This window comes from Cloeon dipterum, chromosome 3 (genome assembly GCF_949628265.1).
Source record: "Cloeon dipterum chromosome 3, ieCloDipt1.1, whole genome shotgun sequence".
NCBI lineage: Eukaryota > Metazoa > Arthropoda > Insecta > Ephemeroptera > Baetidae > Cloeon > Cloeon dipterum.
Window position 1 is genome coordinate 17,401,284 of NC_088788.1, and position 27,627 is coordinate 17,428,910.

The 27,627-nt window shown below is 39.1% G+C and overlaps 1 protein-coding gene across 1 annotated transcript in view; it reads right to left on the minus strand.

The window, feature by feature from the left end:
* The window catches only part of LOC135938983 (uncharacterized), an 86,041-nt gene that overhangs the window by 26,618 nt on the left and 31,796 nt on the right, over positions 1–27,627 (minus strand). Inside the window, exons 2-3 of the mRNA XM_065483083.1 lie at positions 27,296–27,483; positions 19,479–19,586 (exon numbers count right to left, since the gene is read on the minus strand). Of these exons, the coding sequence (XP_065339155.1) occupies positions 19,479–19,586; positions 27,296–27,483 (296 nt within the window). The remainder of the gene's footprint in view (positions 1–19,478; positions 19,587–27,295; positions 27,484–27,627) is intronic.

Here is a 27,627-nt window from a genome sequence, read left to right on the forward strand (position 1 = left end):
CCGGGCGGAACGACTTGCCGGGGATGAGATTTAGGACAAAGCTACCTGGGATTAAAGAAGGGCATTTTGCGACGCAATTTGGAATTCAATTTTGCAAGCCGGCAGCAAATAAATAAATTTGGAAAGCGAGCGGGCGAGCTGTTATTATGATAATAACACTAAAACCAAAACACACACACAGCTCTGCAACTTTCGTATACATACATAAGACTAAACGCGGGCGCCGTGCAGGGAGGGAAAGAAGCGGCGGGCCGCATTTGCATTTAAATTTTATTGCCGGGGAGCGCTGTGTGACACAATTTAGACAATTGTCAGCTCGCAAAAAATATATAGAGAACACAGACGCGGCCTTTTCCCTTCTTTTAGCCCCACCACATGCACACACACACAGGACAAATTTGCATTTTTCTTGTCTTGCTTAACGAAGCCTGTAAGTCGCTCGCATCACTCTTCACTTTCCATTTTGGATGGAATTGTCTCTCGTTTCGTGTGACGACGCCCACCGTGTTTATTTAGATGAGTAAGCGACTCGGATGTATTCCTAACCAGACCGTTTTACGACGGTATTTACACTCTGAAAACATTTGTGGGCCTTGGAATTTTGTTTTTTCGGTAAAGCCTGCTATTTTAGTTGGTTTATTCTGACATACATAGAGCATAGCAAGAGTTAAATAAAGGAACAATAAAAAAACAATTGGGCTGTGAGTTTAGGAGGTCCAGAAGTTCTTTCAAGTAGAACTTTAAAATATTTTTATTATTTTAAATTTAATTTTCTTAGAGTAAATTGGTGTAATTATTGACAATTTTTAGCAATTTAGCTGACATGATAGCAATATTTTTTCGGGGTTTCTGTAAGTTTTTAAACAGTTTAAACTTTTTCAGTTCTTACAATTAGAGTCCCAAAATCTTAAGCGACACTGCCAGAAAAGTAGATGAATATAACTTGAGCGAATTAGTAACAATTTTTAATTAAAATTTAATTCCATAAAAATATTTTAAATTGCAATGATAAAACTTTATTGTGCCCACATCATTTCCATTAAAAATCCCGCATGAAATTCAATTTGAGTTTTGAAAAGTAGAAAAATCTTCTCGACGAGACCTTAGTAAATCTTGAATGATTTGAACAGAAGTTTAAAACAACCCCTCAGACCCATTACACTAAACCTGCTGAAGACTAATTGCTGCAAATTGAAACGTGTTAAAGTTTAATTTTTGGCAAGATCTTCCGACCACGGTAGTTGAATATTCCTTGTCAAGAGATTACGGGGACGCGTTGTGACGCAAATTCGCATATTTGTTGGATTAGGGAAAAAAGGGGTCATGCGAGTTAGTTGTAACGGATTAGTAATGTTCTATTTCGGAGCTGGCCGCGAGGAGCAATTTATTTAGGTGAGAGCGAGCGAGCGTAGTAGTAGTTGGCTTGATAATTAATGAGCGGCTTTATGAGGTGTTGTGTCGTCTAAATTTGGACTTGTCACTCAGTCGTCGCGCGGCCGGGTCGGGGCAAAAACGTCACCGCTGCTGGCGTTGAGAGAAACGAAATTTCCAGCATATCTCGTTTCCTGACGAGCGTAAAAAATGGCACTAATTTTTTAAGATAAGCCACATTGGGGGAAATTATTTTTATATTTTCCGTTGCCGCCGCCGCCGCTACTGCTGCCGGACCAGATGGCTCGAGTAAAAATATACACCATGCCAGAGATGAGTGCCGTGCTGAGTAGTTTTTCCCGTGGAAAGGAAGAAAGAGACGCCAGCAGCCACGCGTCTTATACGAGGGTTGGGAATTTGAGACGGTTGCACATTTTTTACTCTTTTTACTACCAAGCATATACGAATTAAAATCGCCAAAAAACATTTAAATCTATAAAAATCGTTCACATTGTGTTAATATTTTCTTTACAAAGTCGAGATTTTCAAATGATTTTTTTGATAAATTGTTAGCTGCTTTTGGTGCCTGTACATTCTTAACATTAGGAAAATTCGGTAAGTATTGATTCTAAACCATTTTGTTTCTTCTACTTATTCAATGAAAAATTAAATAAAATGTTTAGAAAATTTATTACCCTTTGCTAATTTATTTTTTGGGACGCATTTCCGATTTTCACAATCATAATTGTTCTTTTGGCCTGAAGAGCTATGATTACGTCAAAGGTTATTAAAATATATTAAAATTTAAATTAAAATTTGATTTTAAGAAACAATTTGAACAGCAATTTCAACAGAATGAATCCCGCCAAACTAATTTTTCGCTAACACAGTATTATCGAAATTCGTTGAGAATACCACTTGAGTTTTATATAAAGAAAAAAAATTATTAATCCGAGGCTAGGTCAGAAATGTAACCTGAAAGAAATGTGAATGGAGCCCAAACCGACTGTTGAAATTGAAAGTCGTCCATTGCGTGAAAAAAGTCTGTCGAAAAATTCCACCCCCACTAATAACTAATATTTTTGCCAGGCTGCAAAAGTACATAAGTTTTTATTTTATTGTTATTTGGCAACGGGTGTGCATCAGATAGCGGCGAGGAGGGCGCATAAATAAAATCAGCAGCCGAGTCAGTGATGCTGATACCGCAAAATTGTAAAAAGTGGCCTTGCAACACAAACACCACGCGCCAAAACATGCTCTTGCCCCAGAGAGTGATAGATAAAGCACAAATGAGAAAATTATTTTCGGCTTGGCTCCGCTTCAGCCGAGCCCAGTCGCGAGAAAGACAAATTATACGCGGCGCACTTATCCTATTTGCCGCATTAAGCTGCTTTTGTGCTGTGCGCCGCCCAAAGAGAGAAAGAAAACCGATTCTGCTCGTCGAGCGCTGAGCGCACAGATTTCTACCAAAAACTCTATCGATTTTTATCCACGCATTTGAACGGTTTCTTGAATAAATTAGAATATGTAACGATGCAGATTCTGTAATCCAATTTTATTGCCGATATACCATGTGACAGTTTGAATAGTTTATGCATTTCTAAGGTTAGAATTTTCGTTTGGATTTTTTATTTTTTTCTCCATATATGTTAGTAGCGTTAGTAGCAAAAACAAATGAAATGGAATTTGAGGAATATTTTGAGCAATTCAGCTTATTGTAATTAAGGTTATCATTATTTAGTACCACTATGTCCATCATGGGACTAAAATTGCTAAAAACTATTATAATCTACATTAATAATCATGAGCTAATACCTGAATTAATTTTAAGCATATGGGGAAGCTTTCACTAATTGAATCTGATTCTCTTTATCACATATGTACAAAATTAAATTCATCATTAGGTCAAGCTAATTTATTGTTTTAAAGAGATTCATTTGCATTTTTAAACACTATTTAGTCCGTACATGAGTCAGCAGTTTTGTGTTTCTAAACCACATAATTTAATTTCTATTTAATATAAAAAATATTGAAATGATTGAAATAAACAAGACAAAATCCTTTATAATATTATTTTTTTTAAATTTATGAGCTTGTATATATGTATTTTAAATTTATTAAACATATTGTTTTACTTAATAAAACGTAAAAGATTATTTGAAGCTGTACAATTTATTTTTGAAATTTTGGACAAATGTGCACTTTTCCTTGAGTTTTAAGCTCTATATAGACTGCTCTTATATTAAAATTACTAGGGAAGGCAATCACATGAAACAAACTATTATGATAAATTGTGAAATGAGATGAACAAAAATCAATTTTTAGGTCATTTCCAGCAAGCTCAGGAATGACTAAAAAATATGATAAATATAGTCAATATAATTATTTTAAAATTGGTAAATATAATTTAGGCACTCTCTTTGCCTAAATTCATTAAATCTAGGCTGTCATAAAAACTGTCTCGAGCTCCTTAGAGGATGATCTTCGCACTAAATTTTCTTTCTGTTGCTAAAAAAATACATTCAGAACTAACTTTTTACAATGTCCGATGAGTGATCCTGATTTTTGTCACTCCTGTATAATGGTTGACTTGATCTGGAAGTCGGTCTTTTTCACAATCAGACGGGTGTCCACAGGACACGTCTGTCAGGCCTTCCACTTTTAACTTTCACTGTTAGAAACGCAATTTTCTACCTTGAGATCTCAAGCCGTGCAATTTTTTTATCTTTTAACGCTTCTAAGTAGTCTGGAACGCGTTGATAGGGGGTCGTGACACGGAGGCGCTCTGTTCACTCAAACACACGTCTTGGGGTGAATCGATTAAGCAAGCAGCGAAGCAGTTAGTTTCACAAAAAGCGTGATCGATGATGAACCACTTATGTGCATGCGATATCTGTGTGGCGGGCGCGGAAAAAGCGTCGAAATTCGAGACTGGGCCCGATGCGGAACCATTAATTTTTAGCAGCGAGCATAAATTACAAGTGCGTCAGTTCCGATGATTTTCGGGTTTATCTTTGGCTTGATTAGCGCCAGACATGCGAGCCATTTGCATGGAGTTGCAGGTCTCGCTGATAACCGACCGCTCGCTCGCTCGCAGGAAGTTGTAAATTGCAAAAGGGGAGCCTCTCACATATCTAATTACAAGATAAAAACACGTTTCTAGCGGCAAGGGAAGCGAGCACCCTCTCATTATTCGCGTGTCGCACATTCGTCTCTCTGCGAATGCTGCGAGGGTGGGCGTGTTTATTTTGTTTGCACATTCAACACACACATACACACGTGCGCACGGGCAAGATGCTGCTGAGCTGTGTTTTACACCTTTATCTGCACCCCAGCTTTACGGCCGCGATCACCCGCTGTTTTCACCCCTTTTCCTGCTTGCATGGGCACGCGGTGTAATTGATAATTTGCAGGTGCGGCGACCGATGCGAGCGGCCAATTAAATGCTGCTAGCAAAATTTAGCAGAGTGTGTTTGATTAAATTAGCTTCAACCCTCGAGAAATTTCTTTGAATCCCTAAACATTACAAGCATCAACTAGATCTTATCAGTGGTAAAAAAATCCACATGAAAGGTGTTATATTCCAAGCATTCATTAAGGTAATTTATCCAAGTGTGCGAGCGGAGTAGGAAACAAATAAATCTGTATTTTGCCACGAAACAGTGATGTTTATTCCTTTCCTCCGTGAGTGACTACTTTTCATTTGGCGACAAGGTTAGATGGTAAGAAATAATCTGAAAAAAAAGGAAAAATGTAAGTAAAAATTAATAATTTATTTAACATGAACGTTTACAACAAACATGTATAGATAAATTAGAAAACCGCGTTCACAATTTCATTTTACCATTCACATAAAGTTACAATATTTTGATCACAGTTCAAGATATATGATAAAGTGCAACAGGCAAATCATTCTAAATATATTTCTGTTTTTAAAAATTAAAAAGTGAAACGCATGGCGGCCGTATCGTGTGAACACATGTCTGATTGTGAAAAAGGCCTACTTCCAGTTCTGGTCAACCATTGCAGAGTGACAAAAAATCATTTCATGAATTTATACCTTTTTCAAAAATCTTGATTTTACTAATCCAATTTTTTTGTTAAGATTGAGAAGAGGCACAAAATGATTCATTTAAATAATTGCAATCTGATCCTTGGCCCTGTTTTAATCAGACATACTGTATGTTTTTATGCCATTTTTTTACATTCTTTAATAACAAACCACGCTTGTCTACAGCCATTAAATTAACGAGAGGATTATTATTATTTTTCTTGAGATTGAAACAAGGGCAACCTGTGAGTTAATGAACTCTTTAAGCCGCATTATTATAGAAGAATCGGCTGGGTCATTTGCTTAATTGTCCCGCAAGCTTGATTGGGCCAATTTATCCAATCGATTCGCTGTGCAGCTCGCCCCCATTATCAGCATCTGCGTGCTCTCAAGAAATGTGTCATTATACACGAGATGCAAGCTCGGCGCGCACATCATTAATTCGCCATCGTCGTCGAGCGCTAGGCTTTTTAAAGGGCTTAAATTCAATCTCTGGAATGTCTCACATCTGCTTTAAAAAAGACGCTTCAATGGAAAATTATATATCAATCTCGAGATTCAAAGAAAAAAAACTCCAATTTGCGCGCGAAAGGAGCTTACGACGAAGTGATTTCCATTCTGAGATCTTCAGGTGGCATGTGGAGCGCCACGTGTTGGCAAACGATTTGCACAAATCCACTATTTGACTTGCCTGCACACGTCACGACACAATTAAATTTAATTGGAGTCGACCGAACAGTATTGCATTGTTGGCTATAGATCAAGTTTAATTGTGTATTTAGCCTCTTGCTAGTAGATTTTGCAACAATTCCTCTCTACAATGTTTAATACTCAAATCAGAACATAAAAATTAAATTTGAGATATTTCCAAGATTTTCATAATATGAAATGGTTCATCAATGATTTTAGCCACTTGATAACCGGTAAAATCGCGCAACTTTCAACAACCAAACGCGAATATCCTTGTTGCAAGCAAAGGGCAACAATCAATTCGACAATGAAAATTTGGGTGTTTGTTGAAAGTTGCGCAATTTTACCGGGACCAGGTATTATTCCTTTCTGGTGTGCAAATTACCCCCTGTCCTGGCGAAACAAATAATGATTTTTAAGCTAATTAGCTAAGAGACAGTTTTCGCCGCTTGATTATGTTGTAAAATTCGGAGTCAATATTTCCAGAAATTTAAACAGCAGTTTGGGAAAATTTTAATCCCCTCCCCCCATTTTTAGGGATCATTTCATGTAAAATTAAAAAAGATTTTCGGAACTCTTCAGTACATTTAAAACGTAAAATGTCAATATTCGTGCATGGAGAATTTTCAAAATAGACGGTTTCCGTTGGGCAGACAAATTGGGCAATAAGAGTTTTTATTTGAGAGGAAAAACAACGCAGAGACGTTTCACTTTCGGTGGTTGGCAAAAATTGGATGCGCGCCGGCTAATTTTGCGCATAAATTTGTGTCAGTTCGAGCCGCATTAAAAGTCGCAAAGCGGGAAAAGACGCGGCCGGCTCATAATTCCGCTCCGTGTTTTTGTCGTTTCGGATTTGCCGCTCTGCCCGCTGACGAGCCTGAGCCTGGCTGGGGGTGCTACATAAAAAAGTTTTCGAGCGAACGAGGCGAGCGAACGGAATAAGCAAGGCGACTGACTCGTCGGTGTAATCAAGTCTCAGTTATTTAAAACTTAAATTAGTTTCTGATGCGTCATAAACACACAACTCTGCGCTGCCTGCGAGAAATTGAAAAACTTTTTGCAGGTGGCCCGATATTATTAATTTGGCCCCGAGCTGCAGGCCAATTAAACTTGTATAGTCGCCGCACTTTTTGCCTCGGCCCCAGGGAGGTCCGAGCTCCTTCTCCGGACAGACCTAATTTTTAGTGCCCAATTATCGGCAATTCAGCCGAGACAGATAAAAGCGGCCTGGAAATTAGACCCCGAATAAAAGCGGCTATTAGCCAACTTTACAACTCGCATCAACCACGCTAGAAATGTATAAAAAAGACAGATGTCTGCATCTTGTCACGTTCCTCGCCCAAGAGTCACACTCGCCTCGAGGGAGAGCCATCAACTTCTCGCTTTATTGAAGACACGTAGCCCCACGCCAAGTTAAGTCTGGACACGACAAAGTTGCTATAAAACACAATAATGTTCACAAGTGCGCTAATTAATTGCACAAACGTGAGCCTCAAATTTAATCCTATACTGCTAAGCAGTTTTATGCTATAAATAATCCAATTTTAAATGTGCATTTTTACATTAGAACCCTTTCAATATTATAGAACATGGACTTCAAACAAATATTGTTCAACGTGTTCAGCTTCAAAATCTGTGAAATTAAAGTGCAGTTGAAAAGATAGCGGCCATTTTGTGACATCATCAGTGCCGATCTATTTATCCAGCGTTTGTTTGCTAACGCGTCGGCCGATTCCAAAAATATCAAGGAAATTAAGATAGATATTCTGAGTTTATGCTCCACATGAGAAATGAATATATTTTAGGCATACGTGTGCCCTTGCATGAATCTTTAGTAAAAATGCATTTTTCACATAGTTCTGTGAAAAAAAATTGCATCCCATTCTCCGGAAAGTGGATTGAATAATGAATGTGATATTCTGATTTAATTTAATAATTACAATTGCCTTTGTTTCAAGAAACAGAATTCAAAAAGTATATCAGATACGACAGAATAATTTACGATTTACTTGCTATTTAGCTCAACTTTTATTTTCAATTTTCTCCTGGCAACTTTTGCTGCATCGATTTACAGTATCGTTAAGCGCTACTGGCAGAGAAGTTCCAATATCCAGAGTGAGTTTAAGAACAAATCATCCAGCTGAGATCTTCAGTGATGCAGAGAGCAGTATAATTTTTCCCTCCATTTGTCCCGTGGTGAGCTCGCAGACTCTCGGTTGCGTTGCAGAAAAATCGATAGTACACGTCCGAGAAGCGCAGTTGAGTTTTATGCAGCCGACTTGTCATGTGCGCTCTGCGGGTTGCATAAGCTCAGCCGCGCAAGGCGCACCAAACTCTAATAAAGAGATGCTTCTATAATTAGATCGCGGGATTGTTTGTTTTTGCTGATCTCGCTCCGACCAAAGTGCATCTGTCGAGGTGAGAATGCCTTTACACGTATTCCCATTGGCGCGAGCAGCTGTTGCCAGCCAGCCAGCAGCAGAACTCGGAGCTCTTAGTGTCGTTATTTACAAATCGTGTAAATGCCAGGCCGAGTAGTGTCAAACAAAACTTGACGGAGTGTCATATGTTCGTTATGCAACCAATTAAGACGTTAATGAGTTAAAATTTTGTTTTTGGTTGGTGCATGATTTTTCACTGTCCTCTCTTCCGTTCTGGTGTCGAATTATTCATACAGGCCACAAAGGGTTCGAGACTTTGATTGAAATGCCAGACGTCTGACCTTCGAACAAAATCACGCACGCTGGAGAGCAAGAAGTGAGTCAACGACATTTGTGGGTCGGTTATTTACCATTATTTGAATGCTGTGTAGCCAAGCGAAAGGATATCACTTGAGATTTCTCGATTAAGGAGCAGCTTTATATGACATCGATGAATGAAACCGTTTGCTGGTTGATTGCTATCGAAGGAACTATCAAAATCCAGTTTTTTCACTCTTTGATTAATAAATCGGTTTGGTTGTACTTTCCTGTTTGAGTTGATTCCTCTAATTGCGAGGGAAACTCCTTCCAGCAAAAAATCTATATGATGTGTCAATAAGTTGATCGACAAAAACTTAAATTTTTTGACGAACTGAACCTTTTTGCTCATTTTTAAATAGTAAAAACAACGTTAAAAATCTGCAACCCCGAAATATGTGTTAAATTGGCCAGAAAATACAGGCGTAAAACGATCTAAAAGTGGCTCCAAAACCATTCTGTATTGTTTAATCGTATCTTTAGTTAAAATATAACCTCTAAAATACGACTTCTTACCAACTGGAGTAAAACATTTTAAGGAGTAAATAAGATCGAATCGGCAGAAGAATTCTAAATGCAAAGAGACGAAAAATCAGGAATTCCTGGCACCTACGAGCAGTTTGCTCCGGCTGCAAAGCGAATCTCGTGCGCAAATCCTGGCATTGTCTTGTGAGCCGTTGTGAAGCATTTCCGCCTGTTCGAGTATTTCGTTTGGAATCGATTTCGACCTCATTATGCATTAAACAAAAAGGCAGGCGCGCCGCAAATTCGGCGTCGCAAATCCAGATTCGGAACTGCAGGGGCGAGACAAAGAAAGCCAGCCAGCCAGCAAGCCGGGGGCAAATATCCAGCGGCGGCGGCAGCAGAAAAGCAAACAGGATGAGTGAGTGTGCCGGTCGGTTTGCCGCGCTGGATATTTTCGGTATTTTGCCGCGCTGGCAATTTTATCGTCGACTCGTGAGCTGCTTTGCTTTATTTTTACGTTCTTGATTTTATGTGTCTCGAACCAAACCCGCGCACTTTTTACGATTAATCGGAATGTCGACAATGCTGTTTCTAATTGATTTGGCTGTGCTGCGTCCCTCAAGCGAGCGCGAATAAATGGCCGGACAAATGAGTGAATAAATAAATGGAATGGATGGATGAATGAGTGAGCGAGTGCAGCCGGCCAGCAGGACTGATCAATGGCTTTTGTGTTTCTTTCGACCCGCGACAGACGGCACAGAACAGACAACGAACGCGTCTGGCAGCGCACCAGCACATTCCTCCCAACCATTGGCTAATAAATAAACATGCGCGTCCCTCCATGCTCACTCCCGCACCGTTCAGGATCAAATCCGCCCGATTTTCCAATAAATCTTTTCTTTTCAACCAAAGATTGCTGATTTTCCAATCCACAAATGCTCTTTACAAAGAAAGCTTCGTTAACAAATGGCGTAAAGTGCATTATTAAATCTTTCTGTTCAAACAAACACAGATTTTATAAGAGCCCATGAAAATGGTTGTGCCTCCTTTTAATACGAACCAAAATGCTATCATATTGATATACACAAAAAATCTTCAAAAATTGTGGAAAACCTAAAAATTATAGTTTCTACTAACAATAATATCCATTGCAGTCTTCGGTAAAGATTATTTTTGATTTTATAGCCCATATATGTATGTTCCATTTGTTGTGGGTTGCCACTATTTCAAATTGTGTTTTCAGCTAAAACATTTTTTTGCGGTAGACAGTTTCCTTGATTCAAATAATAAAATAGGTTGCAAAGTCAACAACTTTGTTTGGAAAGGGTTCAAAGGCACGTTTAATTAATATTCATAGTAGCGATCATGAAAGTGTAGCTAAAATTAAATTCTCGCTTGAAAGAGAAAATAAATCTGAAAATTCCAGGGCAATTTAGCACGTGTGTCAGTTCACAACAAGATTTTGCTTTCAAAAATTAAAAGGCGTGGATGTCATTAATCTTGGCTCCTTTTTTAAAATTTTGACTTCCTGTTTACGATTTTCTCCCGTTTTCTAAACCTCAAGAGAGGTTTCTTTTTAACAATAATGAAGTCAATTTTGTGTGCTTTCGTGACAAACCTTTCACGCGCATTAATTAAGTTGCGGCTCTATTCTGAAATTCAATTAACGGGGCCTAAACACGGCTATCAAAATGTGCACGCGGCGAGCAAAGTGGAGCACACAGTGGCAATAACGAGCGCGCTGCATAATAGTTTTTCGCGAGTGTGTTGCAATTTTTTTGAGGTCGACGTGCACGGGGTCAGTGACACACAGAGCAGCCAAGTCATCGTGCGACGGGCGCTCATTAAAAACGGCCGCTTAGCGCGCGCTAGAGTAAATCCCTCTGCTGACTTTAATTGAGTTCCCAACATATACTATAAAAAGTGAACGACAGCAGCCGAGAAAACACCGCCTCGTGCCGTTGCTGACGACGACAACGACGAGTCGCTCGCCGCTTTTGTTTTATAAATCGGCCCCGTCATAAATTTATCCACGCCAGGAAATAAATTGAGAGCGGAGCAGAGCAGAAGGCGAAAGGAGCAGCTTTGCACCTGGGCGCGAGAAAAAGAGAACGCACACACACACACCAAAATATTTATTTGGCAGGCGCACAAGCCACATAAAAATGACTATTTATGACTGCAGAGCCGCGGCGAAATTCTTCTTGGATAATTCAGTGTACCAGACACTGATTCTCACTGTCTGCCAAAAGAATACAATCTTCGTTGTACTAGAAAAGGAATTCAGTGTTTATATTCGTCTTGATTTTATTAAGTTTTCAAAATTTAAATGCTTAAGAAAAAATTGATTCTCAATTCTAATTTTCGATGTATGCTAATAACCAAGATTTAAGAGCAGCCAACTAAACTTCATTCAACGCAATTATTTTAATTCCATTAATCCCAAAAATTTACAGGTGTGATTTTGGAATACGTCGATATGATGAAGCCTATTTTACGTATTTTTTGTCCTAATTTTTTTGGCTAGAAGTAGCATTTGTAATAATAGTTATTTATCAATGGATGCTAGTGCAATCGAGTAACCACAAGCTTTGGAAGATTTTCCAAACGAGGGAACATCAAATAGAGTTTGTCACAAAAGTTTGCAAATTTGTTACGTCCAACTAACTGCACAATTTCCCGCCATTAAGCGTGGAGGAAATTCGAGCGTGTCCACGTGGCCGAGTTTACGTGCGTACGAGGCGATTAAAGCCCGAATCTGTGCCTTCGGGAGATAGATAAACAAGCGGCGGCGAAATTAGGTGCGAGAGGTGGGAAATTACCATAAAATGTCGTGTGCAGTTGTCGGGCCGGGCGCGTAGCAATTACAATAAAGGCGGGAGAGCGGGACAAGTCGTGTGCAACCTAATGTAATGAAATGTAGAGAAAACACCGAGCAGTCAGGCGGAGAGAGTCAAAGTTTAGCCAGCAGGGCCGGCAAAAGCGTCTCGGGGGCAAACTTGGCGAATATTTCACATTCAAGCCTGCCAACAACAATAATTGCCATTTTCCCGGCTTCCTCTCTGGACCTCAAACTTGGTGTGCAGCCGAGAGGCCAAATTGCAGCTGCACTATCCGACTTCAATAAGGCGATACTTTTCCGATAATTTCGTGATTCATTCTCCGCTTATCTCCCTAGGCAGCGCAGATAAATTAATGAGAGCATTTCGCTGGAGTTAAAGAGGCGGTGAACCATGCAAATGCAATTTCTTTAATAGCGCGTACACGTAATTAAATTTCATTCATCTAATTCAGAAATCCAGGGAGCCGGTAAAAACATCATATCGATCAATATAAAGGTGACGCAAGGTTAAAAATTAAAAAAAAATGAAGCAATTAATGAATCGCCAATAATCATCATATTAATCACGATATCAATATAGCACGAAAAATAATTTTAAATTCAGCTCGTTGAAATTTATACCAATAGCCCATGCTGATTGAGCATACTCTAAGTGATTGTTGTTTTTCACTTCTTGGAACTGCGGCTGCGAGTGTGAAAGTATTAAACAAACAAAGCAACAAACACAGCAGAAACCCTTCCAAAGCAGCGCATGTTTCTTTCGCCGCTGCTGCCGCGCCGAGTGTTCAAAGATAGAGTTTGAGCGGAGCTGAGGAGAAGAAGAAGAGGCTGCCGACAAACCGAGTCTGTGCCAACATCTGATAACAAATAAATAAATAGATCACCCGTCTGGCTGCCGAGAACAGTTCTGCACCTAATTTGCTATCTCGAGAGCACAATCACGGCTTCTCTTCGCAAGAGTGAGAGCATAACGACTCTTGGAATAATGTTTACGACGCAGCAACCCTTACAATGTTTCGAAATTCGAGTTTCCAATTAGCGGTCTTTTCTTGCGATACAAACAGCCCGGCTGGGGGATATCTTTTTAATACAGGGAGTGAAGTTTATATTTGTCATTACGTGGCAACAAATTTTGAATTAATATTTATTTATTTAACCGAAGTATTATGAAGAACATTGCGAAACTGGTTTGATTTAATTTTGATTTTAAAGATTCAGTTCCAAATTTGCCCTAAAAAATTTTACATTCAATCAAATCGATTTTTAAAGTGATCCAAAGACTAAAAAAATCTCATACATTGAAGATTTTCTAATTTATTTTTAGAATTAAACATTACAAACTCTTTTTTAAAGTTAGTTTTTTTATTGACTTTATTGAAACTCCAAACTTTTGCTTGAACAGAGACTTGCACGTGAGAAGGTTCTTAACGTCAAGATTTCAGAGGGAGAGGCTGTTAATTAAAATTTCAGTGAAAGTGACGCCAAAAGACTAGGAAGATCCCATTTTTCAGGTAAATAATGAAGCGTAACACTGCACTGCTCTGGAGAACGGTACAGAAATAATGGAAGCCCGCGGCTAGCCGGTTTATATTTAAATAAAGCGTGTGTACTTAGCGCAGGGCAAACTCGCTCGCCCTCTCGCTCGCTTGCTCCAGCGAGCCGAGAGGAATTCGACCGCGGCTTGCGCTGCTCGGCCCGCAGGTAAGAAAGCAGCACGAGACGTCTGCCCATATTTCACCTTTGCGTTTTGCGGTCTTTCTCTCTCTTGCACACTATGCTGCGTTGGCTAGGTAATAATAACATAGCAGTGCTAATAATAATGAAATTCACTCTCCACTGCAGGCTCAAAATCTTAGGCCTGCTGGCAGCTCTTTCTTCGTGGCGCATGCAGCTTAATTAGCATCACTTTTACGGCCCGCCTTTATACGCCGTATACTACCTGCCTGCCTGCCTGCCACGCGTTGTGTATTATGTATAAATATAAACCACTGTGTATGCGCACACAAACGTACGGCACCTCAAGGAACGTATGCCTGCGCCCAGACCAAGGATATTTCACTCCTTGTAAACACACAAAACCGAGCAGCAAGCCGGTTTTGTAACCGAGTGGAAGGCAAATGTGCACCACATGGGCTGATTAATTAAATGCACACGCCGCTGTTTAGCGCGTACTCCTGTGTCTTTGCCATGTTGCTGTGCTCTCTGCGTGCAAAAATGGAATTAAATTTATTATGAGATAAAATATCTATAAATTTACACTCGCCACGTTCAAGGAATTTGTACAGCTTCTAGTAAATATTGTTTTTACAGGCAAGATAATTCACAAGATTCACTGGCATTGATACCAACAGAATTTTGGATTTTTCTGGAATCATTAAAGTTATTCATAATTTTTTTTAATAAGTTGGGTCATCGTCAGGAAAATTTTAATAAGATTTGAAGCTTGTACAGGTTGATTGACTCAAAAGTAAATTTTGTATACGATTTAGGAATTCAATTAAATTTTAATTTTTTCCTTTAATCTTGGTGGGATATAGCCTCTATTCTCCTCTGATCCACCCCATCTAATTGCAAACTAAAAAACGAAAAATCATAAGTTTTGTTCTGCTGAGTAAATTTCTTAAGACATAATTACATTGCAATGATTTTGCGTCTGATTTAACTTGTTTTTAGCCTTTTGAGCCACACTTAAAATCATGTTAAACTGTATAATTTTGTCAAACCCCGTCTAAAACAGTCTGAAGTTGCTTTTGTATAGCTCGATAAACACCTTTAAAAAGTGGAAATTATTTAAAATGTTGGTGCATCCAAGATTTTCCGGCATTCAAATTTATCAGCTGCTGATTTAAATTTATTTGTTTCAGAAACTAAAAAAATTAAATGCAACCATTTTAGAAGAGCTCAGAGTCAACACAAACAAAATGAGAGAGCGATTGCGTGCAGGTGCGTTAGCTGATTACAAGGTTCAGCAGCAGTCTGATCGTCTGACAAAGGAAGTGAATTACTATTGCGCGGATTGCACCAGTCACGAGAAAGAGAGAGAGAGAGAGGGCATAATAAACTCTTGTGAATTATTTTCCGCGCGCTCAAGGCCGCTCTCACTCTGCTCTGCCCGCACACAATGATGTAAAAAGCGCGCACCCGCTTGTTATTCACAATATCTGGTGGCGGCGTGGAACAAAAGCGGCCGAAGAAAAGGAATCCAGCGCTCTTTCACTCTTTTTCCGCGGAATTTGAATCAAACGCTGGCACAAAAGCGGTCCGAACGTTAAAATATGAAAAAAGGGAAAGAGAGAAAAAAGGAAGAAATGAAAATGGAGAGAAACCTGATGGAAAGATTTCTCCGTCGCAATTGAATGGGGTTGAAATAAATACGCGCGCACGTTTTGCAACGCTCGCTCGCCCCATTCGGCTTTTGTATCGAGAGCACATTCTAAATCAATGCGCACACGAACAGGTTACACCATCCAACCAACCACTCTATGCTTTCTGACTGCATTCCGAATTCCGAATCACGTGCTCAATGACGGCAACTCGTGCGCTTGCATACTATTATAGGTAGCGCATATATTTACTTTGTGAATTTTATCTTGCTAAAAAGGAAAGATTTTTACACTATAACCAATCCCTTATTCTTATTAAAAATATTGCTTTTCCAGTTTTCTTTGTGTGGTTAAAAATCTGGATCGCCTGAAAAACTTAACTTGTTGCTGCGTAAATTTTAAATGTTTGTAGGGTGAAGAGCACTGTCTGCCTTTTGAAAATCTTGATGTGTTCGTTTTAAAAGTTGAAATGAAAGCCACACACCATTGGAAAAATCGTGATGAGGGAAATCAGAACCATAAAAGTAGCACTTTAAAAATTCGACGAAATTCGGAATATTCATTTTTACAACTTGGCTTGTTTTAAATTCAATTTTTAGATATTTTTTTTATTTGATGAGATTTATTTTTAGATATATTATGGCCTGTATTGATCGACTTTAATGTTTAATTTTCATGGAACTTTTTAATAATTCTACAACATAGTTTAATTGATAACACCTCTCTCCCTCTAATTTTTAAATTAGATTAAATTTAAACTGAAAATCCATCCTTTGGTTGCCCATTTACCATTATCTCATAATTAATCATCCATTTCAAATTTTAACATGTCGAAAGCAGCAAATTATCACAGAGTTCATTTCAACAGGGAATTCGGCAGTTTTGCAGCCGGCGGTCATTAATGCACAATTCAGAACATTAACAGCTTCTGAAATTCGCGCTGTGCGAGCTCTCTCGCAATAGCCAAGGTCCGAGAAGTGAAAATTCAAAACTGAGCGAATTTATTCATGCACGCGAGCGGCACGAGAAATAAAGTCAGACTGGCCATTCTGTCGGCGTGTGCAGAGATCAAAGCAAGACGCGCGGTCAAGGGTTGCCTCTTTCCACATGCAAATTCAGCCCCAAAACAGCAATTGGCGCGCGCCGAGAAAGACCGAGTGCTTAATTTTTCCCGCGAGAAACGCGAGAACAACCGTAGCACGTTTGAGGCCGAATTAATTATTCAAATTGTTCCCGCCGGAGAGTTTCCATTTCAATTCTCCTCCGTGCCTCGCCTCAACACGGAATGCTGCTCAAATGCTGCAGGCAAATGCGTCCGCTTATTCTTTTACTTTAAATCGCACACATGCGCTTTTACTTGATCGCTCGCCTGGAAAAATAACACGCAACTCTTTCCAGTTTGTGCACAAAATCAGCAGAATGCTCGCATTACAGTGAAATGAATCCCAAGAAATTGAGTTACAAAAGAAATTTTTAAAATTTTCAATATGAAACGTTATTTTGGGGCAAACACTGGTGATATTAGTTAAGTACGAGCTTGATAATATAAAAAACTTTGTAAAAAAAACTCCTCCAGCAAAGCGTAAAAACAACGAAAACTAGATAACAATACGAATTTTTTCCTTCTTCAAAACCGGAATATAAAGCAAACGAAAATAATTTACTACAACTGACGAACAACCTTTTTTGATTTTGTAAAATTTCGACGTAAATAACTAATTAACCGCCTATACGGAGGCTAATACGTAGTAAAAGTTTCAGACGAAAGCCGTTGTGAAGCGGATTTAATAATAAGTTGGCCGAAGCCGGAGGAGGAGGCGGCGCATTAAAATTATACAAGCAAACAGCGGCCGTCTTCATTTTAATTATAAAGAATGCAGCAGGTCGTGGCGCTCTAGAACATATAATTCTCATATTATTTTTTCCATTAGCGGCCTCGGCTGTGTGAAAGGCAGGCACACACTCGTTTTAAGCACATAAAGAGGGAGCGAGAAGGGATCCTCCGGCTGCCGGGCGCGCGATTTTATGTCTCGAGTAGCACTAGTGTCGGCGAGAAATGGGAAAATATTATATTTGTGTGTTGCGGCGTCGGCCACGGCCACGGCCTCGGCGGCGGAGGAGGGCTGCGTGCCTCGTAAAAGGGCAGCACGCGGCCGAGCATCATCCCTCGAGCACCCCCACCCTGGTCTGCGGCACTTTGTTGATAATTTAGGGGAACGCGACGCCGACAGTTTTTACTTTGCGCACAATTTGCCGTTATCTTGCCACTGTGCGACCGGGATGAGTTGAATTTGACCGCTTCCAAAACTAACAGCTAATACTGTTTATTCAAAGGAATAAAATTAAAAGCAGCTCAAAGGACGATTCGAATTATTGGCTGGCATTGATCAGCTGGAAATTTTGCTGTGACCATTGTGAATTAATTAAATCGATCGTGTCTGCATTATTTGTATTAGATCCTAATTTAATTGTGAATGAACATCAATTAAATTTACAGAGATACATTGCCAAAAGAAATCTTCTAATCGGAATTCAAAATAGGCAATTCGCACATCATAAGTGTTGCGCAGGTTGCATAAATTTAATGCCTCAAGAAAAATAAACGTTTAAGGGTAGAATAATAAAAGTCATATGTATGCTTTAGGAATTAAAAAAATGCTCTCAATTAGGCATTACCAAAATGTTTTGAAAAATTTGTTGCTAGTTTGATTTCAATTTCAATTCGTTTTTATTTCTCCATAACAATTCATAATATTTTACCTTTTAGAAATTGTTTAATAAGGAATTACCTTAATTAAGGATATGCAAACATAACCAATTTTTGCTTTTGAAATGTCGATTATTTAATCTTAAATAGCACAAAAATAATTTTTTTAATATCCGATTTTGAAGAGAATAATCTGTATATCAAAGTTAAATATAATATTTATTTCGACTGAGTGTCTTCAGCAAAGAGCCCCCTTTTTTATTTTTCTCTTAAAACGATAAAAAATTATTTCCAGGAGTGGATTTTTATATAAAGTTTTTCAAATTTTCATTCAACGTCCAACAAATTCTCTGCGAGAAGGACCATTAGTAGAGAGCGCTGGAATGTTGAAATGGGGAAATTATCCCTGAAAAATTAAAGAGAAGGTGAGGTAGGTGTAGCAAAGCGCGGTAAAATGGGGAAAATCAAACTTTTCACTTAATTTTTCAGTTGACATCCTGATTAAATGATTGATAATTATACTGTTTTTGCAGAAAATTCGAAAATAGTCGATTTTCCAAATGCATCAAAATGCGTTTGTGCTCAATTTGATGGCTTGAATACCACATCGGTCACAGAGGTAAAAAATAATTGATAACTCTTGTATATTCACCTTAAATTTTAATAAAATTTCTGCCAAAATATTATGATATTTTTTTTAATAATACGTGTTGCAAAAGGTTTTAGCAGGAAAACCAAACTTGTATAAATTGAAGTGTTCCTTTAAATTTAAATTCGCATTTCCGCTGAAAACACGTAAACAAACAAACAACTGTCATTACGCACGGCATAATGTATTTTCGTACCGCGTAACTAAGCAGCAGTGCTTTTTCCTTCATGGAGAAGTGGTGTATGTGTCTAGCTTCGTTATTTATGAATAAACGCAAAATAAAAATGATGTACCTCCGTTTTATGATGGTGCGGGCGCGCGGCGAAAGCAAAGTTTTGCCGTGTGCGCACCGTTGCCGTTGCCGCTGCTGCTGTTAATTGGGGGCGGCAATAAGCCGGAGGGGGGCGGAGGGGGTGCCTGGCGGAGGCTGGCGTGCACAACAAGGGTGAGCAGGGTTAAGTAAGGGCGCGTGGATCGTCGCCAATGAACACCCCTTTCTTTGACTGGCGTGACCCGGGGAATTTTTATGGCCCGACTGCGAATTTTTAATGCCAAATTAAAAATTCTTCAACCTCCCCGAGTCGCTAAAGTTTGAGCTCATTGTGAGGGTGAAACGATTGAGCTGCAAGTGAGGGTACTCACCGAGAATTTGTCCCAGAACCGTCCGTCCATCTTCGCCCAGACACGCACTGCGGGCGTCGAATGGATTTGTGAATTGGACGAAGGCGTAGCCCTTGTGCATCGAAATGCCTGAAACAAGAAAATTTAGTCGTTAAAATCCACGATTTTTCTATTATATGTTTTAATTAAAGTATTCATAACAAAATATTTCTGATCCTGTAACTTCTACTTCTTCAATTTTTAATCTATAATATAAATATAAACTATATTATAAGCTATTTGTTACAACAAGATTATAAAATTATTTTCTTGCATAAATTAAATAACATTAAATTAAATAGTCGTAGCATTTTCTATTTTTGAGTTAAAAATTAATTTTAAAATGAGTACACTCAATTCACACAACAGTTCGACATGATAATCAAGAATTTAATACATTATCTCATAGTAATTCTGCACTATACCATTAATTCTGTTATTCGTTTCTTTGCACAATTAATATAAATTTGAAGTTCCTGCCCGTACAGGAAAATTGCAAATCTTTCTAATTAAATAACTTTTCTCTCTTTTTATTTTGAATATAATTGTTTTTCTTACTTAACATAGTACAACATGGTGTTCCGCTCTTTTAATTTGTGGAAAATTCTAAAAATGGTGTCATTGGTAGTATTGATACCCCTGCTGATTTACACACTTTGCGAATATCACCAGCTCAACACTCGTTCGCCGCAGAGCGCACCTCGTCCGCTTTACACGCAGGCAGTAATTGCAAATATAGAGTATGTACACATTGGGAGAGAGATATTTATCGATTTGGCGGCGGGATGGACGGCGTGCCAAAGCTACATACGTCCGTTTGCGCATACATACGCCGCGTGCACACTGCAGCGGCGGTGGCGGCGGCGGCAACGGCAACGGCGGCGGAGGGTGATTTTGCACATCAATCTCTGCAAATGATCCGGCCCGACAATTGTCCTGCTGGATATTTTATGGGGTGCGCGCGCGGTGTGGGCCACCATGGCCGTTATTGTTGCCTCTCTGCTGCTTCGGCTTGCCTTTCCTATTAGTGGCATTATGACCGACCGACCGACCGACCGGCCGACGTTATTATTAGCATTATTACGGTTAATGCACCGGCAGTCGTTTCTTGCAGGCCCTCGCAGGTTTATTGCGCTCAAACGCAGCGCCCAGATTTATCACTACCATATTAGTAGAATAGCCGCATGTGAAAGACTTTCTTTTTTAGCGCCGCTGCGTCTGTCGCGACCGCCGACGCTTGCTTGCCTTACAAATTAGACCGTTTTGACAGAATTAGCTGCCATTCATCTGGGAAACTGCGTAACAAGAAGTAAAAGAGGCATTAAAGGAACGGGCTAAGTGCAAAAGAGAAAAAGATTAAAGGGTATTTAATTGTAAATCTACAAGGTTTGTTTCTCATTAGCTCTTTAAAATATTAGACACATATATAATGCCTTGAAATAACAACTAAATTTAATCTTGAGTGACGTTCTGTGTTGTCCATTCAACATCATTTTCAGTTATTAATTCTATTTGCTGTTTTATCTACACAACAAAACAAGGTTTACAACTATTTTTGTTTTAAATCAAATTGTTTTGGCTGTGACATGCAGAAAGAATCTCTTATTGGTCTTTTTTTCAAACATTTCCATTTTTGTATCAAACTATGAAGATTAAAAGATACACACTGTTAAAAATAATTAACAAGTCTAAAAGGTTAATGATACATCTGGAAAGAACGACGATGAAACGATCATAATCGGATTGTGCCTTACCAAGCACCAGCAGAGAACGAGGAAAATATCATCAAAACCTTGATGCGTCAGAACCTTTGTGATGAAATTTCAACCTTTTATTTCTAAACAACGCAATTTTGAGAAGTTTTAAGCGATATACGCGTTTATCATACACCTCTTACTAATTACCTCAACAATTATCGACAGGGCTGTGATTTTTTATGCGATTTTAAGGAAAATTATCGGATCAGAACTTTTTTAAGGAAAAAATCAGATTTCGATGTTATACAAGCTGATTTACACGGTTTTTTATCCCCTTGCAACCACCTAGCTAACATTTTAATACAAAAATGTACTTCTAAGCTTGCCTTCACTCACAACGCTTGATATATATTTTCAACTCTGCAACATCATTCTAAATTACTAGCCTATAATATTTTCAAAATTAAAAACAGTTCGGTTTTATTCGATTAAAATTTAATACTCTCAGCATCGCAGGATCTGATTTTGCTCAATTCAAACGCCCCTTTTTGATTAAAATTCCAAAATCAAAAAATTTACAAAGACACGGCCTTTCATGTCATTTAAATATATCCCAGCATTGGCAAAACCGTTTAACAGCCAGAATCGTTTTTTACTCTCTGCAGAGACCATGAGCACTCGTGATGAGATTTTTATTCAGAACGTTGTGGTTTTATCAACGGTGGATAAACACAGACTTATTTTCAACGCAGACCGAGTGAAAGTTTATTTGAAGTGGAAAATCGACAGCACACGAGCTGCGAATGAGATTGGAATTTTCGAGCAGCTTAGTCGGGGCGTATTTTTTTATCCAGTGCGTCTTGGAAGCGGAGTTTGAGTATTAATGCTATGGTTTAGTTCCATCAAACTGAGCGGGGCGCGGGATGAACTGGAAGGTAATCCTCGCAGTGATGCACCTGAAACCAGTGGATTATGGCAGTGACGCCGGTGCTCGCTCTTGACAACTATTTTACCTGCATATCTCTTTAATTAATAAATTTTGATTTAGTTTGATTTTTAATTTTCATGAATTACTGAGATCAATCTTGACGTTTGAATTTGAAACCAAATTAAGTTGTGAAATAAATACATTTAAGCCAGTATTATTTGGCATTATTCATCACGGAGGATTAAATTCTAAGGCCTGTTGTCGGCATATCCGCTATGCAATTTGTATATCCATAGATGACGTAAATAGACGAAGAGTACTATATTAGATTTGAAAATCCTCTTCCTGTCAAAAGTGAACCCTCATAGTTTATTGAATATTATTTGCACATAATAAAAATTGTATGTTTTTGCATTTTAAATAAGTTCATTTAAATAATGAATATTCAATAAATAATACACAACAGTTTTTTAATTATAAATTATGGTTAAACATGAAAAAGAGTAACTTTAAAAGAGATTTAATTTTATTTTAGTTGGAAATATTTAAAACTTGTAAGCATATAAGTTATATTTATTATGTAATATATATTAATTATTATTATATTAATCATTAAGTATATTATTAAAGTGCTGAAAAGATTTCGGGAAAATTAAGTTCGCCTGAAAAATATTACGCATTTTTCCGAAATTTGAGGTGAAATCTAGAGAAATAGGCCTGCTGAATTTCTGGAGTTTAGAAAAGGCTAGAACAATTTAAACTTTGAGCCAAAACATGCCCACATAGACAGCATTCAACTTTCAAAACCAATCCATACTTGAATTTTCCAAAATTTGAGTGATTATTTATGTTTATTTTTAATTTTTTAATTTCTCGAAAAGAGTATTTTTATTAATTATTGTTTTCTAAGCCCGGTATGAAATATTGGTAAATTTCGCCCTAACAACACACTAACAAATCTTACGTGGTAGCACCCAATAGTGTTTTTTTTTAATTCTTCAAAATACGGTGAAAAACAAAAATTCTTTTTTAAAATGACTTTTTGGTTAGATTTACAATTTAATGTGAGGCCATGGAAAATAACGAATTAAAGCTTGATTTTAAATTAGAGCTGTATAATGTAGAAAAAGTTTCTCTTTAAGGTTATCATCGCAGGGGCCACTAGCATTTAGGGACCACAACAAAAATTACTGTGCGTACACCGTGCTAGTACAAACAAATTTATTCTAATTTAAACCACTGCAGTGAAAATTTCATTTCGCCGGCGGCGTTGGTGGCGACCGGGTTAATTCGAAAAGGCCGAGAATGCGGAGACACGTTGGTCGGTGCGGCACTCGCGTGTGATGTGTGCCCGCGGATGAAAAGCCAGCAGGGCTGCCTCCCCGACCATACGCGCGCCGAGTGTGCCAATCACTGGTTTGCATAATTCCAGGGGGCTAAGTGAAGTCAAGTGTATGTTTAGCATGCAGCCAGTGAGATAAGGCGCACTCAATTTCCTCACTCGCTTTAATAAGACACACCAGCGGCGGCGGCAGCGGCAACGGCGGCGGGCCAAATATTAAAATGAGAAACCTGCCAGCCTGAGAGAGCGAACGAGAGAGAGCAGGAAATAACCAAATAGCGACGGCAGGCACGCTCCTCCTCGGCTCTGAACGCCAAAGGAGCCCGAAGGAGCGAAAGAAAGACTTGAGGGCCTCTTGCTCTCACTCGCGAGCGCACATATTGACAATCCAGAAATATGGCACTTGCAGATTAAAAATCCGCAACACACTCGAAATTACTTTTTGTGCGGGGAGCGACGGGAAAACCATCATTGTCGCTGTAGAGAGAGCCCGGCAAAAGTGCGAGCGCTGTAATAAAAGATTGCAGGGTGCTCTTTAGCCTCTGGCCATTTGATTTTGGTTCCATACCAGTCCTCGGCAGGAATATTTTTATGTGAACCACAAAGTCCACACGAAAAATTCAAATTACTTTTTTGCGTAGTAATTAAATTGTGCTTTTACTTTAATTAAATTTTACAAAGCCAGATTTTTTTATTTCATTTCTATATTTGAATATCACTTTAAAATGTTTAATCACTTTTTTAATATTCGGTGATAAATTTTATATTTAAACCCAATTCACCGGTTGGTGTTCGGAGCCACCAACAGAAGGCGCCACCGTTTGATTAAAATAAATTTACTGCTCAATGGTACTGCAACATCATATCCAATCCTGCTTCTGTGAATTTTTGTCGTAAATAGATTTCAATTGTCAAGTTGGAACCCATAAATCGGTACAGCTAATCGCGGTACATTCCTTTAAAAATCTGTGGTTTCTTTCAAAAATTGTAAATACGTTTTACCCTTGCAGATTTGTTGGAGCTTTTAAACACCGGATTGATGGAATTAGAGCGCCTTGGGCTATTGGTAACAATCTCGCTTCGACTTTTTGTAGTTTCATACTGACTGACGTGCCATTTTAAGTCGATTTCCGTTAATTCAAGAAAGATTTTCTTGGATTCATAATGGTAAAGTTTTTCAATCTGCTGCAAAAAGAGATATCAGTTGCACCTTGAGCAATGTGGGAGAGTTTTCCTTCTGATGCCCGAGAGGCGTCGAGCAGAAATACTTGTTAAAGAAAGAGCGAAAGAGCAGCAGTCGTTCTAGCGCTGAGAGGGTGTAATCCTCGCAGGCAGGGCTGAATGAGCGAAAGGCCACACACACACATACACTGTCACATAGGGATCTTTTCAGCTCTGATTGAAGTTGCTCGCGTCCAAACACCAATTTCCACGTGTGGAAAGCCCAAGCCGAGATTTTTTCCCCATTCAGCTCTTTTCAAGCGTTCGGATTCCGAGAGAAATTAATCACCTGAGACGGATGGCCGCGATCTATCTGGCTCGGCTGCTTCGTGGATTATTATGCAAATCACTCAAACAAAGAGTCACTCGTACGTACACGTAGCAGAGGGATCGTAATGCAGCAGCGAGAGCGAGCGGCCAAATCAAATAATCAAATCCAGCAGCTGAGCGCCTGCGAGGAAAGAGAGTGATGCAGGCCTGCTGCTGCTGCTGCTGGATTCAATTTTGCCGTATCGACAAATCACATCTCCGCTCGCTCAACAAATATCTCCCTCGTATTGATTCCAGCTCCCTCAATTTTCGAGCTGATAATGTCTTTTTTTATCAACACAAACACGCCAATGCCAGAGACACGGCGGTCGACTTTCTATCACTATTTCACTCGGCACCACGCATTGTTTTGAATTGATTGAATTTTTATTCGTTTTAGATGTATTTTTCTATTATTTTTATGCATGCATTTTTTATAATATCAGTATGAAGGAGTTTTTTTTAAATTACTTGTATATTTTAGCAAAATAATTTGACCGAATAGATAACAATATCGTTTTAAATCTATAATTTTGATGAATTTTTTTGCTGAAAAGGGATGGATGGGAGCAAAAATTTACATCTACAAATTTATTTTATTAAAATTGGGTGGTTTGGAACTTTTATACGGTTTAATTGTGACCTTCATTTAAAAGACTTTAGTTTAATTACCAGTGCAATTATTTTGTTGCGTTATAAATGAATGTATGTTTTAGGATCGGTAAGACAGACAAATCGAAACAAATTCTCCTTGCTTTGTGACATATATATTTCCGAGGGGTACTTTCGTGTGCCGCATTTGCAATTATAGCTGAAACTGCTAAGGACGTGCCACTCATTTGCCTTCTCCCACACAAACGCCTTTCAACTTTGCCCAAAGTGTATAAGTTTGCGAGCACAGAGAGAGAGCAAGAAGTAATAACGCCTAGCACGCTAAATTTACTTCCAAACTGGTACATGCGAGGTTCGACCGACGCACTAGTTAGGCAGTTCAAAGGGCGAATTTCCACTTATTCGGCTGGAAGACGTCGGCGGCTGCGGTTTGTCTTGTCAATTCTGGTGCTGCTCCGATGCGCCTCTGCCGAGTGAGCGAGTGTGTGACAAATGGCTGGTGTTTGAGCCGAGATAATCTGAGTGAGTGTTTGCACTTTCTCACCCGCGCGGTTAATAAAATTTGCTCAGCCAATATTGGCGCGCCGCACCATCAAGCAGCACTCCCGGGCCTGTGTCTGTTTGCTCTGGCCGTGTTTTCGAATTTCACCTTGCACTTTCAATTTCCGCCGCTAATCTCCCTCCTCCCGCATGCCCACCCCTTTGTTTCGGGCGTATTTATTATGCCAGCCGTGAGTGAGTGCGAGTGTGCGCTTCCAATCAGCCAGCCAATTTCAAACAATGCTCTAAGCTGCTTATACTTTCCTGTCCTTTTAATTAAAACGGCTCAAAAATCCTCAGCCGGAAAATCGATAATTTTTATTATAAAACCACCCTTCTTTCCTATGTACCAGGGTGAGCAGTACTTAATAACACATGGAGCTTATGCAGATGTACATATCATGTGTGCGGGAGTGTGGCTTGGGACTGCGGATTGAATAAAACTCGCTGCTGGAGAAAAAAATCGGCAGAATCGTCGTTTCTGCAGTCTTTTCTCAGTCCAAAAAGATTATAAATCTGTTTCATTAATACCAACCTTTGAAGCTTTAAAATAAGAAAATGAAGCTTCAAAGTAACAAATTTCTAGGAGATATTTGACATTTTTTAAGTTTCCATTTGGGAATCATCCTGATTAAATTGGTTTCTTTTTGGGATTGTATAGAAATGTCGAACCAACAAAGTTTGATAAAAAAAATCAGGGTGAAATCTCCAGTAAAGTGCCTCTAGACTTACACAAAGATGAGCTCTAATGATGCCTAGAGAACATAGAGCCAAAAGCTCCAAATTGAAGAATGAAAATATTTTTATGTAATTTTTTATTTAAGAATAATAACCCTTGATTTAAAATTTTGTAAATTTGGATTAAATTTTTCTCTGAAATTTAAGTATAACACGTTAAGAAAATTCAAGAGATGGTGCAACTCTTGGTTTCCGATATAAAGAATGGTCATATATTTAGCGGTTGATTTATAGGGTGTTTGTGAGTTCAGGAGAAAAGTGAGTAATGAACAGTCGACGACCTGAGGAACAGGCTTGGGTTCACCCCTGAGGCCAGAAATCACCGTCAGAACAGGCGAGTAAGCTTGCCTGACAAAATCTTTTAACCTTTCAGAAGACAAGATTGATAAATGATTAAAGGTAGTGCACACACCTGCAATGCGTCCATATCGCTGAAACATCCTCTCAACGTCCGTTTTGCTGCACTGGAATGTGTTGAGGTTGCCGACGAAGACCCTCGAGTTGACCGCCTGAGGGTCTTGGCTGTTGGTCTGGTTGCCTACCTTGCTCATCTTCATGGTGGCCTCCAGCAGGGCCCCCACGCACCCTGCCCCCGCCAACCTGTCAACAGCAACCAAAGCACACAAAGTCAGTCAAGGGGTGAAACGAGCAGCACCGGTTGCTTCCCACCGCTTTTGTTTGCGCTTGAGAGCGACCGTTTGTCAAAGAGCGAGCCGCCAACCTAGGGTTTCTTCATGTGCGCAT